General features: G+C 32.1%; 1 protein-coding gene across 8 annotated transcripts in view; it reads left to right on the top strand.

Annotated features, from left to right (window-relative positions):
- The window catches only part of LOC139527229 (jouberin-like), a 69,052-nt gene that overhangs the window by 39,437 nt on the left and 12,340 nt on the right, over positions 1 to 17,275 (top strand). For 4 of the 8 annotated variants that reach the window (XM_071322597.1, XM_071322565.1, XM_071322582.1 and 1 more), the window contains 9 exons: positions 803 to 923; positions 1,657 to 1,776; positions 2,499 to 2,631; positions 3,032 to 3,102; positions 7,205 to 7,270; positions 8,540 to 8,702; positions 10,318 to 10,385; positions 11,189 to 11,277; positions 12,693 to 12,713. In XM_071322597.1, coding sequence (XP_071178698.1) covers positions 803 to 923; positions 1,657 to 1,776; positions 2,499 to 2,631; positions 3,032 to 3,102; positions 7,205 to 7,270; positions 8,540 to 8,702; positions 10,318 to 10,385; positions 11,189 to 11,277; positions 12,693 to 12,713 — 852 coding nt within the window. The remainder of the gene's footprint in view (positions 1 to 802; positions 924 to 1,656; positions 1,777 to 2,498; positions 2,632 to 3,031; positions 3,103 to 7,204; positions 7,271 to 8,539; positions 8,703 to 10,317; positions 10,386 to 11,188; positions 11,278 to 12,692; positions 12,714 to 17,275) is intronic. The other 4 variants (XM_071322614.1, XM_071322606.1, XM_071322589.1 and 1 more) reach the window with 1 other exon arrangement.

Raw genomic sequence — 17,275 nt, 5'->3', positions numbered from 1 at the left:
TAACTCATGGGATCTTTTCTATGTATGTCTGCTATTGAAGGTTATTGTTGTTGCATAATTTTAAATCATATGCATCAATTAAAATAAATATAGTCCACATCGTAGAACACCCCTTCAGGTGAAATGGAGTCTTCCATATTATTGTTTCGAGTTGTCTCCCTTCCGGAAGTAACTTCCGTGAATTCTGAATCAAAACAATACGTCCAGTATTAACTCGTTCTGTCAATAAAGTGTATTATATTAAAAACGATCGCAATTTAAACTGATAAATGTGTACGGAAAGGAGTCATGATCACTGACCCAAAGGAAATTAAATATTTTAAGAGTTAGGAATGGTGTTTCTCCTAGAATTAACGTAGGAAAATAGGTGATAAGATACGAAGTGAAACACCTTCTCTCACTCTGAGTCTCAGTGACTGCTGTGGAAAGTAAACTTGGAATTGATAGTACAAAAATAAAACACAATAGGCCTAATTACATTGTTCATACACTTTTATCCGGGATTGGCTATTTTGTAACTATTTTACATGTGCAGTTGAAATAGTTTTGAAATAATATTATCCAGCTACATGTATACATGTGTCAATGAAACAACGGCAATCGTATCCCTCAGAACAATCTGCTCTTTGATTTAATAATAATTTTAAGAATTGTCCCTGAATAAAAAGGTTATTATAAAAATATATCTGAACATCATCCCCCTTAAAATAATATATATGTTTCAATGCATCTAAATTTCTTGAAAAATTCAGATTTTATTCATTACAATGTAGATTTAAGAGATATTATTTATATTTTTTAGTTCTCCCAGAAAAGAGGAATTAACAACAGGTGCTTCATCTATGATATTCAACAAGGAAGAATTCAATTCCCATACTGCTGGAAGATATGAAAAAGTATTAAGGAAACTTCATAGTGCTACAGTACGTGTTTATATTTTCTTTCTTTGAAAAAGTTGTAGCACTAATGACTGGCTAATTGAACATTTGCATATATCTAACTGAATCTTCCTATCTAGCCTCTGGGCTATCTATTATTTGTATGGATGTAGCTGATGGTTAGGCAGTGTCTACCAGTCATTGTAACTCGTAGATGTATAATGTTAATATTAACCCTACATGTATTTTCATGCTCTAGTGATCAGGTAAAGGAGTTGCAACTATATCAGCAAAATTTTACTTGTTACCGAATGTTACTTCCATCCACATCATTGACTCTGGTGGATATGTGTCTCAACCGCAATCATACATCTCCTTATTTTTGGATAAAATGATTTTGATTTTAATAAAGTTGTATTTGGTGTCTCATATTAGTTGCCTTAATCATACCTGAATTGTTGCAAGTCAGTTTCTTAAATTAGATCTGTTTTTCTTTTATTGGGTATTGCGGGTTCAGATGGGTTTTGATTAGAATTATAAGTCAGTTGTAACATAACCTTGACATCATTTTCATACACATGCAGCAGTTTAAGTCAAAGTTTTCAGATTTTACTTTTTTAAGGATCTATTTCTAAAGAAAATATATTGGTTATTTATTATTTGAATTAACCTTTGAAAGCTGTTGATAAAGTGAATAATTTCAGTTAATAGACAATTAGTTTAAGATTTCAACAGATGGTAAATACCAGATATGTCGATGCAGTTTTCTCTTTTGTAGACTCAAATGGCATCCACCCCATCGCTGGACCTCCCAGGAATGACACCAGCTACTACCTCGCCACACCTTGCACACACAGGATTCAGATCATTAGACCCTAATATGACACCAAGAACTATGGTAAGTTTATTTTATCTTTGGACCCAACAATTACATAAAGACCTTTGGTATGCTTTTTCTTTATCATTAGACCCAACAGTTACATCAAGAACTATGATTGGCTAAATCATTAAGCGCAAATTATGACATAAATGATAGACCTTAAACGCATGATAAGAACTCTGGTAGATTTGTTACTCAGTATATCTAACAATTACTTCAAGAACCCATGGAGGTTTGTAAGAGGTGTGTTGGAAGAAGTATATATACAAGGGACCATTGAAGTTTGGTATTCTGTCTCATGAGTATCCCTTCATGTCAGGTTTAAGATAATTTTAGGCTCTACCTACTTAGAAAATCATGCTTCAGGAATTGGACATTGTTTGAATGTTTGTTTTCTATGAATAATGTTTGATGTTTGGAATTTTATCTTTCTAACATAAAAAAAATGTATCTCATGTTCAAAAAGTATGTCTAATTTCACTGAATCGGATGCATTTGAGATTGTACTTGTTGATGCTTACTTCTTGTATATTTGCAGATATTTACCTGACTTATTATGAGTTACATAATGAATTTAAGCATCATTCCAGTTGTATTCCTTTTGATACTATAATCCCTAATTTGACTGTTGTAGTCAGGGTATCTTAACAATACATCTATTCCTATTTATATATGATAATTATGTATGATTTGATAATCATTTAGCCATGACAATTTGTATGTTTATTTTCTATTATTAGATGGCATCCCCAGCTACATTCTCACCACATTCAACGAAGACCATGAGTGGTATAATGCAGCAACAACAGTTTAGATCACAGAATATGTACATGAAAACTGGGGACTCTGACTGGAGACCAGGATTTACAGATGGTATTTATTCACCTAATAAAGAAAAGTGTCATTACATCTCTTGCTAAAGGTCTAGTTAGGGTTATGAATATGTGTTCCATGAGGTTGAATTATTGACTTGCAAGTCAAAATTCATTTGCGATGTTTATGTTCCTATTTTTACCAAATTGAACATAAACTGACTCCTAATTGTGAAATATTAATTTAGTATTCCCCTTTTATAACAGTTTGTAACAAAAACAAATCATGTTTTATTTTGTTGTCTAAGTGGCAGATAATGCCCCTTTAATAGCAATGAATTGTATAACAATAAGTTATGATTTCCCCTGTTTATGGTTACAGTGGGCAGATATGGTACAAACCTTAATTAGTAATAAAATGTTACACACTAAGTTATGATTTCTCCTGTTTATATTTACAGTGGGTAGATATGGTGCTAGAAGTACTAGTCCAACATTTATAGGCAGGCCACCACAACTATCAATGACAGCTGTAAGTATTTTTATCCCACAATCGAGTGTCTTTTTAAACATTAACAGCCAAACAGATATCACCAGCCTGTGTCTGTATGCTATACAGATATCGCTTTAAAGCACATCACTTTGCTTGAAACAGGAGTAATAGCTTGCTGAAGCTCGCATTACACCTGTTTGTTAGCCTCAAACTGCTGAAATTTAGTCACTAAGCAGTTATTATCTATATAATTTGACAAGACCTTTCTCCACATCTTTTCCCTCAAAATATACTGATTTGTCCAATAAAAAGTAAGAATCATCTTTTATTAAACCAGATGAAGAAAAAAAACACATTTTAAGTTTTGAGTAGATTTGAAAAAAGGGAAAACAATTAGTGAATCATTGGTTTGATCAAATTTTCATTGATCATTGAAAGTCATGTATCATTTCCATTGTAACAGCCAAGGTTGTATCTTAATAGCATGTAGGCGTTTAGTGTTGGAGGTTGTGAGTTTGAGGCCTGACAGGGTAAAACTATACAACCTATTTAAATATGCTATGTGTTGCTTTGGCACCAATATACTTCTAATATAAACTTGCCACATTTTAAATGATAACAGCTGTAAATCATGGTTTCTTCTAACATATATAGGGTGTTGTTAACATGTTGTAAATGGCCTTATTCGGAGTAAATCATGTATAAACCCCTTTAATAGATATCTGTTGGTCCTTAAAAATCCTCCCAGAAAGATTCTTGTATTAAAGCATATAATAAAATCAACATGTTATTGTAAAGTTAAACAAATCCAGCTTATGTATTTGAATGTCTAAAATATAAATGTTAAGAACATTTAATATGTACAGATTCCATATCAACCCATGAAGTCTAGACTCAAAATCAATAAACTTGAAAATTTAACTGAATAATTGATAGTCATGGAAAATTTCAAACTTTAAAAAAAGTAACCTTTAAAGTATCAATTGATGAATGATGTTTCAATCAAAGGTGAAAGAGAGTGATTCTGTTTCATATTGCTACTACAGGTGGGTGTTTAATGACCTTGACTATCCACAGAGGTCACACACAGTTATTAGTTTCACATTAGCTAGTGACCTTATACAATATATATTTAGTCAGATAATTCCATATTGGGTGAAAGCAAAACAAATTTATCTTACCATTAGGCATTTAGACTAGTGTCCTATCAAAGTGATCAAGTCTTTGATATAAAGAATCTATTTCCATTGGTCTATACAAAAACAATAACAACTTGTTAGCTTTTAATATGTTTCTGCATTTATTTCAATCATTCATTATCAATTTCGTCATCTGTTGTCCGGTTCAAACATTTCAGATTTTTCATCAATGTCTTGTTTTTATATACCACTACTAACCATGTTCATTTATTAAAATAAACCACACTGATCCCATATTAAATATATAGGGTCTCCACATGGTAGCTCTTAAAGTCATATGAAACAAGTGACTGGTGAAAATAAATGTTTATCCAATTCTTGAACAAATGCATGTATTAGATATCATAAACTTAGTCTTCTGTGCACGATTTTATCATTTTTAGCTCACCTGGCCCGAAGGGCAAAGTGAGCTTTTCTCATCACTTGGCGTCCGTCGTCCGCCGTCGTTAACTTTTACAAAAATCTTCTCCTCTGAAACTACTAGGCCAAATTAAAGCAAACTTGGCCAAAATCATCATTGGGGTATCTAGTTTTAAAAATGTGTCCGGTGACCTGGCCAACCAACCAAGATGGCGCCATGGCTAAAAATAGAACATAGGGGTTAAATGTAGATTTTGGCTTAAATTTCTGAAACCAAAGCATTTAGAGCAAATCTGACATGGGGTTAATATTGTTTAACAGGTCAAGATCTATCTGCCCTGAAATTTTCAGATAAATCGGACAACCCCATTGTTAGGTTGCTACCCCTGAATTGATAATTTTAAATAAATTTTGCCGTTTTTGGTTATTATCTTGAATATTATTATAGATAGAGATAAACTGTAAACATCAATAATGATCAGCAAAGTAAGATCTACAAATAAGTCAACATGACCAAAATGGTCAGTTGACCCCTTCAGGAGTTATTGCCCTTAATAGTAATTTTTTAACAATTTTTGTTTTTGTAATCTTTTGGAAAAATCTTCTCCTCTGAAAATACTGAGATAAATTTAACCAAAATTGTCCATAATCATCATTGGGGTATCTAGTTTTAAAATTGTGTCTGAGGCCCGCAAACCAAGATGGCCGACATGGCTAAAAATAGTACATAGGATAAAATGCAGTTTTTGGCTCATATCTTTGAAACCAAAGCATTTAGAGCAGCAAGTCTGTTGAGAATAAAATTGTTCATTAGGCCAGGATCTATCTGCCCTGAAATTTTCAGACCATTCATGAAACCAGTTTTTGGGTTGCTGCCCCTGAATAGGTAATTTTAAGAAAATTTTGCAGCTTTTGGTTATTATCTTGAATATTATTATAGATAGAGATAAACTGTAAACAGCAATAAGTAAGACCTAAAAATAGTCAAAATGACCAAAATGGTCAGTTGACACCCCCCCCCCCCCCCTTAGGAGTTATTTCAATTTTAATCATTTTCATAAATTTTTACAAAATATTTTCCACTGTAACTTCTGGGCAAAGTTCATTATAGATAGAGATAATTGAAGCAGCAAGAATGTTCAGTAAAGTAAGATCTACAAACACATCACCATCACCAAAACACAATTTGTCATGAATTCATCTGTGTCCTTTGTTTAATATGCACATATACCATGGTGAGCGACACAGGCTCTTTAGAGCCTCTAGTTTACGCATCCAAATTGTTAATTGTCAAACAAAATTCTCTCCGTCTGGTATGATATGAAAGTATGGTAGCTAATTTATTGGCGTGTTTTGATACCATAGTTAACTGATCGTCACCTTAGTAAACAATGAACAAAAAAGCATGGATAAGATAATAGTTCATTTCAATGACATATCCATGCGTAATGCAATCAATGTATTTTTACGAGAAAGGTCACGCTGAGTTAACTTCATTCGGAACACATATCGGCAAATTGTTTACTGAAAGCAAACAATTAAAAAAAAAGTAAATTTCTTCTAAATTGGACAAACTATAGAATTTTCTTGAGAAAAAAGTATATGAACATAAGTTTTATAATAAAAACTAGCCATTTAGTCATAAAAAAACATATGCATAATTTTTTTTTTTAATTTGAAGTTTCATATGACTTTAACCAATGATATTCCTAGAAATGAGAGATAAGACAATATATTTGATATGGATGACTAATGGTTTTTGCTTGCCTCATTTTTATCGTTTCCCCCTTTTGTATTCATTACATAAAAACTTTTGAAAATTGTTGTAAGAAAGTTCTCCCTAACATGTTTTCTAAAAAATAATATATGAATTGTGATTTAAGAGAAATACCAAGAGATTTGTTAAAGGAACTTTTGATAAATGTGCCTCCTTAGAATAGCATGAAGTTGATACATCATTAGTTAAAATAAGTACAAATGTATCCAGAAATGAAAGTTTCTATTTGTCACTTGTAATGAACCTATTTAGATGAATATTTAAAATTAGTTGAAGAAGCTTTTTTCAAATGACAGATCAAACAGAAAGGTTTATTCATGCTTATACACATTGGGTTTTTCCTTTCTTAATTTACCTACTATTAAATAATGATTTTGAAATTTTTGATTGGCATTCATAAAGTTAAATTTTATTTTCGTATGAAATACCATATCAATGACGGCAAATGCTATTTGTGACAACATTAAAACAATGTACAGAAAAACACACATGCTTCTTCTTGTAATTTTACAAGGTTGCAATATTGTTGGAATGTGCACACATTATTAGTATGAAGCATGATCTGCATGGAATACAAAATGCACTGAGGTGACCACTTTTAAACCCCAAACAAATTTCAAAAAGAAGCATTAAAAATAGTTAAATACATTATTAAATATTGCGACGCTAAAACGGCCTGGGGAGATAACCAATGGTTATTATTTTTTCAATTACTTTAATATAATATTTAAAACTGCTTTCATTATTTATAATAATTACACAATATGATAACCTTGATGTGTAAAAAATTTCTTTGTCTTTGCAGGGACCAGGGAAAGCTCAGTTCAGTTTCCAGGCTCCTGCTGGTAAAGCAGTACCTAGTTACAAACAGGTAATTAAGGAATAACAGTACTGTGGTTGAAGAGTTGCCACCGTCTATTGTCAATTTGACAGTCGCAAATGCAGTTTTACTGGCGATGCCTAGCGAAGACATTAAAACGGACATTTGCAACAGTCAAATTAAAATTGACGGTGGCAACTCTTCAACTACAGTACTGTTATTCTGATTCTAATGCATTACAAAAAGAAATGATATCTTAGAGCTTGAAAAAATGTATAAATTTGACAAACAAAAAAATTCCTCGAAATTTTATGAATGATTTTGGCGCAAAGACTTCATGGCTAAACGTGACAACATACAAATGAATTCTTACAAACTGGAGGTTAGTACGTTACCTCTATGATTCAAATTCGGATATGGCGAATTCAAGGTAGGTGTTGTTTTATTTTCGATAATATTGTAGTAGTCAAAAACATTTGTTGATCCAATCAATTCAAAATGGTGGGCCCCTCCTTAGTTATGCCTAGTCAACTGTGGATTTGATGGCAACTTTTAGCCAATGAAAAAAATTGTTACATAAAAAGTGCATTAGAATTGTAATTAGACATTTATGAAAAAGATTTTAAGATTACTTAAAGTCTAGCATGTTCTGTCTAATGTAAGTGAATATATTACAGGGGCGGATCCAGCCATTTTAAAAAGGGGGGGTTCCTAATCCAGGACAAAGGGGGGGTTCCAATTACATGTCCCCATTCAAATGCATTGATCGTCCAAAAAAAAGGGGGGGTTCCAACCCCCGGAACCCCCCCCTCTGGATCCGCGCCTGTATTAAATAGCTTTTCAACAAAAAAATTGGAATCTTCTGTTCAATAAAGTGCACATATATAGATAGCATCTACACACAACAAACACGTGAAATATTAAAATATTAAAATGCTATACTAAAAATTGACAAATTGAAATTGAGTTGAAAGGAACAAGGTGAACTGCAAAGTAATTTGATGGTTGTAAGAACTGCAAAGTAATTTGATGGTTGTAAGAACTGCAAAGTAATTTGATGGTAGTAAGGTGTAAGAAGAGGAATTATAGGAATATGTTAACTTGAATAAAAATATCCACATAGAATCAGTGATAGATGCAAACTTTTGGGGTGAAATGTGCTGTTGTCAGAGAAAAAGTGCTCAACTGTCTCAACATGAAAATAAATTTATAAACAAACTGAAAAGAAGAAATAATTAATGTGGATTGTTAGAAAATGTTTCAGGTAAAATTTGTCTAATTGTGTTCATCAGTTCTGATTATTATTTTGTATTTAAATAGGTTATTGCTTTGTATAACTACCGTGCCCAAAGATCAGACGAACTGACCATATTCAAAGGAGATGTTATATCTATTTTGTATAAAGATAGTGATAGTTGGTGGATGGGAGAACTGCCTGATGGACAACAAGGCTACTTCCCTTCAAATTATGTCGCTGAAGAAGGTAATTCAAATCAATAAAGTAATCAATGCTAATGTTCATAGTAAGAAATTATTGCTGGCATTTATTATTAAAATTGAGGATCATCAAACAAAAATGCTAGATTCATATATTGGATTTCATGAAATAGGCATTTCATGAAATCCAATATATGAATCTAGCATTTTTGTTTGATGATCCTCAATTTTAATAATAGCATATTCCTAGAATAATGCTATTAGACCATAAGATGTGAAGTCTAATTTAGGCTTTACTACTTGTATCACATTTTCTGGCAATAATTAAATTTTCACATACATTTCTGAATTCACAGTAACCTTGCAGTAGTTATACCCCTGCTTTGATTATACCCCACTTTATAAAAAAAAGTGGGGGTATACTGTTTTACATCTGTCAGTCTGTCCGTCCCATTGGTATTTTCTTCGCATCTCTCTCATCACAAGGATTTCTAAAATTCATTACAAGGATTTCTAAAAATTGGTTTTAGGGTTTATATAAGTCAGTTATACCATGTGATGTGTTTTCAGATTCATCACTCAACAACTTCCTGTTTATGGAACACATGATAGCCAAGTTGAAAATGTTTGTTACATTTTTCTCAGGAACTACAATACATTGAGTTCTGCAATTTGGTTTAAATGAACAAGGTATTTGAATGTTCATGCTTTGCCTGCATAATTGACTTAAAAAAACAGTATCTTCTCAGAAGTCTGCTTAGAAGATGATGAATGCTGTCCGGATGTAATGGCAACCAGACCAGGGGTCTTGGCGTTAATTGTTATGTTTCCCAACCAAAATCTTTTGAGCCATAAACACTGTATTTAGCAAACTTGGCTTGATAATGCTTCATTGGGAAAGATGAACTCTAGATTGTGGGTTTTATGGTCAACATCACAGCAGCTATTTATAGACTGAATCAAAATTTGGGTTTTAAGACAAAATATTTTGAACTTAATTATGTCCAACTGTTAGACCAATCTTGGTGTAATAATGCCCTATGAGATGAAGTAGAACCCTATTGAGTTTAGGTCATTAGAGTCACAGCAGTAATTGATTGACTAAAATGGGTCAAAATGTTATATCTTTTGAACGATTTGTCCACATCAAAGGCCCATTGAATGAACAAGTTAGCTGTAGATATTTTAGGGCATTACGTAAAAAGTCATGGTCATCATACCTATTGTTTCTTTTACTACAAATGCTGAAAGATAACTCAGCTTCTTGAATTTTCAAAATAATAACACATGGTTTATATTACATAATACTGTGCTATAAGACATGAAAAATATGGGAATTTCTATGTAAATAAAGGAAAAGAAGTTTTATTGACTGACATTTTATGTAAAAAAATTGTAGGAAGTCATCAGACCACAAGAAAGAATGAAATATAAGATAAAGAATGTGTCATAAAACTTCCTGTCTGTACCAGTAAATGTATTGAATAATTTTTTTGAGTGGCATCAGTTTTGAAAGTGTACCAAAATATGGTGGGTTAAAATGGATTGGATCCTTCCATATGAGCCCCACAACGATCTTACAGGTATCTTAGTTACAGGTATAGAGTTTGGAGTCAAATTACTATGAAAAGTATGATTAAGTGGTTAATTGTATTATACAGGTGCTGATATTGATGCTAAAATGGGTCTGGTACAAGATAGTGAAAGTGACGAAGATGATGATAAAAAGGTAGGTGTTTTTTTTTTAGAAATGGTATTCTTTATGAAGTTAATGTGAATAATATAAAAGTAAATATGAAAAGACAAGTTTAGTTGAACCAAAAACACTGAAAAAACAAATGTTTGTTTTCCATATACAAGGTATTTGGCTGTACGGCCACAACTTTTAAAGTGTTGATTGATTCTCATCCCCTAGTATGATTATCTTTCAACAGCTTATATTTATTTTTTAAGCCCCATTTATGGGCATTTTGTTTTCTGGTCTGTGCGCCGTCAGTCAGTCCTCGTTCAGGTTAAAGTTTTTGGGCGAGGTATTTGATGAAGTTGAAGTCAAATCAACTTGAAACTTAGTACACATGTTCCCTATGATATGATCTTTCTAATTTAATGCCAAATTAGAGATTTTCCCCCATTTTCACAGTCCACTGAACATAAAAAAGATAGTGCGCATGTGGCATCCGTGTACTGTGGACACATTCTTGTTGTGTTTTGCAGCATTGCATTTCTGACCTAGCGGTCACAAAAAAATGGATCATGATTATCATACTTAGACTCAAAAAATCAACCAATCAAATTATTGCATTTGACTTTTCTCGCACACATTTTGTACTCCAAGTACTGAGTAAATTTTTATTAGAGATAGCCCTGGCCTTGTGTTCATAAAACTTTCAAGTATGATTATCTTAGTCAAAAGAAAGGAAGTTGTAAAATAAATTTTTCAACACTGTAATCTGTGTCACTGTCCATTCAATTCAAAAATCTTTTTTGTCATTGGTTGTATGTTTGACATTTTTTTGCAATTCTTTAATTAAGGTGACTGCAGTCAGAACAAAGACTGGAGAGTTGAAGTTTATTTCTGCCACAGAAGATACTGAAGATGAGCTTCTGAGTTCAAGAAAAAGGTAGGTTAGAAAAAATGCAAAATCATGATATATTCTGTAAGAAAATGAAGGTGGTTTATATAAAAAGCTGTTGATAACAATTATTCTGAAATAATCAGTAGAGAAACAATTTATACATGCTTAAGCTATTTTTTTTTACCCCGCGTAACACGTTGCGGGGGACAGGAAATACCTGGTGTCCATCCATGTTTCTGTCCTTCCAGTCTTATTAGCGCTCTCATAGGTACAATTTTTGCCAGATTTTTATAAAACTTATACTATAGATTAATTTCAGCAATATCTCGAACTTGTTTATAAAATGGTTTCATTTGACTTTATTTAAAAGAGTTATGCCCCTTGGAAATATTATATTTATGGAAAATGGCCTTGTTAGCACTCTCACAGGTACAGTTCTTGCCAGAATTTTATAAAACTTAAACTATAGGCTAATATCAGCAATATCTTGGACAACTTTTATAATGGTGGACGATACACTCTTTTTAAAAGAGTTATGGAAATATAAAATATGTGCAAAGTGGGGGACATTGGAACTCTGTCCTTTTATTATGCAAGGTTTTGATTACTTTTATATGTACACTGCTTTAAAGGTTTATAAGAAAATTCAAGACGAAAAAATTCTAGCTGTGGAAATGTTGTCACATGTACTGTTGTTTTATTTTTTTTCATGATTACCAATTTTCATACGTTGAGGAATAATTGAGTTTTTTATGGTTTTGGCAAAGTCTGCATGCAAGCCTATATAGAAGTTAAACTTTATTGATAGATATAGGAAGATGTGGTGTGAGTGCCAATGAGACAACTCTCCATCCAAATAACAATTTATAAAAGTAAACCATTATAGGTCAATGTACGGCCTTCAACACAGAGCCTTGGCTCACACCGAACAACAAGCTATAAAGGGCCCCAAAATTACTAGTGTAAAACCATTCAAACGGGAAAACCAACTGTCTAATCTATATAAAAAACGAGAAACAAGAAACACGCATAAATTACATAAACAAACGACAACTACTGTACATCAGATGCCTGACTTAGGACAGGTGCAAACATTTGCACATTTAAACATGTAAAGTCATAGTTCACATATAACCAAGAAATCTATCAAAAATATGTGTCACAAATGATAATTAGTCTACAGTATATAAAAGTAATGTCTTTTACATCAAGGATTTCATGTTTTTCGCTCTTTCTGTGACCTGATTGTAGGTGTAACCCTTTAACTATTGCAGTTCATTATTTTACAGTTCTGACCAAATTGCATTTACTTTATCAAAACTGTTTTTACTGCATAGAATTTTTAACAACCTGTTTTATAAAATTTTGACACTATGAAATGCACAATGTTGTTAGATAACAGACATTTTGTTTCCTGTTATTTGTGTATTCAGTGTCAAGTTATTATTTTTTAATCTTAGTACCAGTATTATAAGGAGACAGTAAGTATAGTAAAAATATCATTCAGCAAAATGGCAATGAAAAGGGAATCAGCAATGGCACAATGAAAAGGGAGTTAAATTACACTGTGTTTTGCAGCTGTGTGCTATAAGTATTTGTATTGTTTTCACTGAGGTAAATGGAGAATCACACTTTGATTAATACTGTCATATTAAACAAGATTTCTATCTTTTATATGATGTTGATCATTATTCCTAACGCTATGAAGTAGCGAAGTTTAAAGTTTTGTCCCAGATCATAAATGTCTGTCAGTCATATTGACCAGAATGGATCAGTGATTAATGTACAAGTTTTTTTTAAAGCAATTGCTTTTATGCCGTCGCGTATGGCCATCTTTGTGACCAAGATCAGAGACTCCGCCCAGATCAAGCCATAGTATTTTGTTAAACAGGCTCCTGGTCAGTCATTCTTTAACACCTATGTATGTTTTCTAATGCAATACATAGCTTGAAACTTTAAAAAAAAGTTAGTGGATTTAAGAAGTTTCAGAATATGTTCTTGTAGATGTATTTTTGTATTTAAAGGGTCAACCGTTTGACTATCAAATAACATAGAAGTCCGAGTGAAAAAAAGTACATTTTTATAAATGCGATTCCGTTTTCCGCCGTTCGTACGATGTTTCAACAAAATATGGATTCATTTCAGTTGTTGATTTAGTATTGAAAATTTAACTGAATTATCTCCTAATAAATACGTTTTTTTATGTTTAATTTGTGTTTCTTTAAGAGGTCAGGTGCTCTTGTTCATTCATAAAATTATCGTTCATTCATACATTTATCGTAAAATCAAAATCACTACACAGATTAATGCGTAGTGTCAAATTATTACCTGTAATCTAAAAATAGACAAACTTTATTTGCGCAAATAATTTAGCGGAACGAAACCCTTGTTGAAAACACATAACAATAAGTTCGTTTTCCTTTTCTGTCAAAACTCCGTAATATTTATCGATCACCTTACTAATGAAATGGACCCGTCCAAACGTAGCAGATGCCAAGTCGGTCCAGATGAAGAGATATTTACAATTTGGAATTTTCTAGTTTATTAATACATAGATTGAAAAAAAGTACGTCTTTTTAAATATCATGATCAAAACTGGGTTTGCATAACAAATGTCAGATGAAACCATTATCCTCGTCTTTTCAGTGAACAAGTCTACTACGTTTGTTGACACTCGACGGTCCACCGTGTTAGCAATTTTATTTCACATGTTTTCGAAATATTGAAGATCATTTTTCGCAATGTTTCCTGAAAATTGATAAATATCAAAGCAACGTAGAGCTGTTTGTTCTTGTTCGTATAATAAAATTGAGAATGGAAATGGGGAATTTGTCAAAGAGACAACAACCCGAACATAGAAAAACATACAACAGCAGAATTAAGGTCACCAACAGGTCTTCAATGCAGCGAAAAATTCCCGCACCCGGAGGCGTCCTTCAGCTGGCCCCTATACAATATATATACTAGTTCAGTGATAACGATTTAATGTCATGTTTGTCTGTGATGACCCCCCTTTTCGGGATTGCATGAGAATTGTAGTTATCTCGTACCCACATGCACTTGTTTATATCCATAGGAAGGTCGACTATCCATATAAAACTATTTATATGGATAATCGACCTTAAGCTTCCTATGGATAGAAACAAGTGCCTGTGCTCGTACCGCATCAGAAGGACACATATCAACTGAGCAATAATGTTTGGAACTTAGTTTTATTAAAATTAAATCAATAAAGGAAATTATTGCCAAGGAAGTTACAAACACTACCAGGGGATAATCCATGATGATTTCTTTTTGAGTTATATGTTTCAGCACATGTATATTTGACCCCAACTTTAGCCTGGTAAACGTGTTGTCTCCTTGTGAAATATAAAACATATTAAAAATGACTTTCTGCTAAAGTCTTTTATTTATATAAAGTTAAAACCTTCTTACTTTTAACTAGACAACACTCATGTCAGGTTTAATTCTTGTATATATGTGGATGAAAAATAAAAGTCCCCAAACATTAACATGGCAGCAATTGCTTTTACAGCCTTTAAGGCTTTGATTATTGTTCCCATATCCACTATTTTGCAGTCTGATGATTCAAACTTTTTGTTGTGGTTTGGCAAAGGATTTTTGATTTCAGCATTTGATTTGTAGATTTTTTTTTTGTCTCAGCAAAGTCTGTGATTAGGTCAGTATATGGGGAACCACTAGTTGTACTACAGTGTAATCATAGTTGGTAATAACTTGGTACACAGTTGCATAAGCATAGGCTCATTTCCTTGGAGATTGGCCTCTGCCCCCATAGTCATATTCTATTGACTAAAACTTTTGCATAGTTTACATGTATTAGTTTGTGATTAGGTCAGTTAATGGGAAACCACTTGTGGTATGTCAATGATAATTGGTATGCAAATGTATTAGCATTGGTACATTTATTTCCATGGAGAATATTTGGCTCTGCCCCCTCAGTCATGTCCTTTTAACTTTGAATATTTTGCATAGTGTACATATGCAAGGTTGTGATTAGATCTGTTCCAAGATGAACCACTAATGTTAAGTTAATGATGTTTGATTTGTAGTTGTGTAAGCATTTAGAAGTCTCATTTCCATAGAGATGATATGGCTCTGTACACTCATTATGGTTTATTGGCTTTTAAACTTTTGCCTCAAGAAAGCCATTGGAGCAAAAAAAATAGTACATTGGGTAGAGGCTGTAATATTAGGGAACCTGCACAGTAAAGGGTTACAATCCACCCATTTTAAAGTTAATTGAAATATGATATTATCGATCAATGTCTAGTGTAAAAATTTATCCGTTTACTCCAATATTTAGAATATCTGATGGTTGTCACTTGTATTGCTTTGTTTTCACATCAGTATCAAATATTTGCTTCTGTACCTCCACTCTAAAATGTAAAAACTTTGCAGAATATGTTTAAATTCTATTTAAAATTAAAGCAAAGTAAATATCAAGGAGTATCCTTACATGCTGTGATATCCCTCAGAAATACCTCAGTATAAATTTGACTGCTTGTATTTTCTAAATGTTTGTCGAGCCTACATTTTGTAGAAATAAATATATTTAAATACAGTTTCAAATTATTTTTTTATTAACATATTTCTAAAGAGGTTTTTAAAAATATATATGTTATGTAAATGTTTCAGTGCAGGTTCTATGCTTAGTAATACATTTAAAGCCTTTATTTATGAAAATGTCAGCAAAAGTAAGAATCAGATAATTTTACAATGAAACTTCTAACATACTGTATTATTCATAAATCTGGAACGCTGACTTTTCTCAAATGTCACAAAATATAACAATAATCATTTAACTGATTATTGGAGGTATATATAATTCATGACAAGTTCCTTCAGCGAAATGACCAACAATTTACAAGTGATACATGATCCCTTAGGAAATTGACATGATAAATGGATAAACGTAAACATGTAATTGCATGAAATTCTACGTAATGTCCCCACTTGTTAATTAGAACTTTTCATTACTCCAGAAAATGTTTTAAAGAATTATTAAATGTTTGACTAGTGTTTGGAAATGTTTTGGCTCTGAAGCAGAAAAAGCTTTGAAATATTGATGTCTTATTCAAAACAGTTCTGAAAGATCAAAGAGTCGTTAGTTGATTTTAAAACTATCACAGTATCTGGTAATGAATTTTGTATAATATATGCATGGGTCAACATCCTAGTTATCATTAATTGCTAGTGAAGAATTTCTCTATCAACTCTGATCACATGGAATTATCTATTGTTAATTCCATGTCATCTCTTTTCTATTGATTTTTAAATTTGCAATAATTCAGGTTAGATTCAAGTTTTAAATGAAAAGTTGTATTTTATATTTATTTTGTTTCAATGTTACTATTGATTTAAAAGAAGACTATGGTATAAAACAAGTGAAATTTATTTCATGGTTAAACGGGGGTTCCTACATATCTAATATACTGTAAATTCTAAAAATTTAGTGAAGTTTTTAATCATTGCGATAATTGCAATAGGGTAAATGAGATCATGCAATCTAAATTTTAATAGCTTGATTTGTATGAAGCATTTCTAAATTTCAATAATTATTCTCTCATTCTTTCAAACAGTATCCTAAAATTACCTTTGAGCTACAAATTTGACAAATTCTCTCTGAAGTTGACAATTTCATCCAAAAATAGGTTTGACTGGTTTCAAGTGTTCATGTTATATTGGTTTCACTTCATCATGCTAAGCAGCTTGGATATCTAATAAACATTTTAACTGTCTTATTTAGTATTTTTGTGCCTGAGAATTTAGCTTTGTTTTGTTCATTGTCATTTTGTTTTTGTATTCAGATGAATATGGCTTCTAATCATACAGCATAGGATAGACTTAGTATCGCTCTTTTTATGCCCCATTTATGGCAAATTATGGGCATTATGTTTTCAGGTCTGTGCGTCAGTTCGTTTGTTCGTCTGTATGTCCCCCTTCAGGTTAAAGTTTTGGTCGAAGTAGATTTTGATAAAGTTGAAATCCAATCAACTTGAAACTTAGTACACATGTTCCTTAT

This window comes from Mytilus edulis, chromosome 1 (assembly GCF_963676685.1).
Source record: "Mytilus edulis chromosome 1, xbMytEdul2.2, whole genome shotgun sequence".
Classification (NCBI taxonomy): Eukaryota; Metazoa; Mollusca; class Bivalvia; order Mytilida; family Mytilidae; genus Mytilus; species Mytilus edulis.
This window is presented reverse-complemented; position numbering and strand designations above follow the sequence as displayed.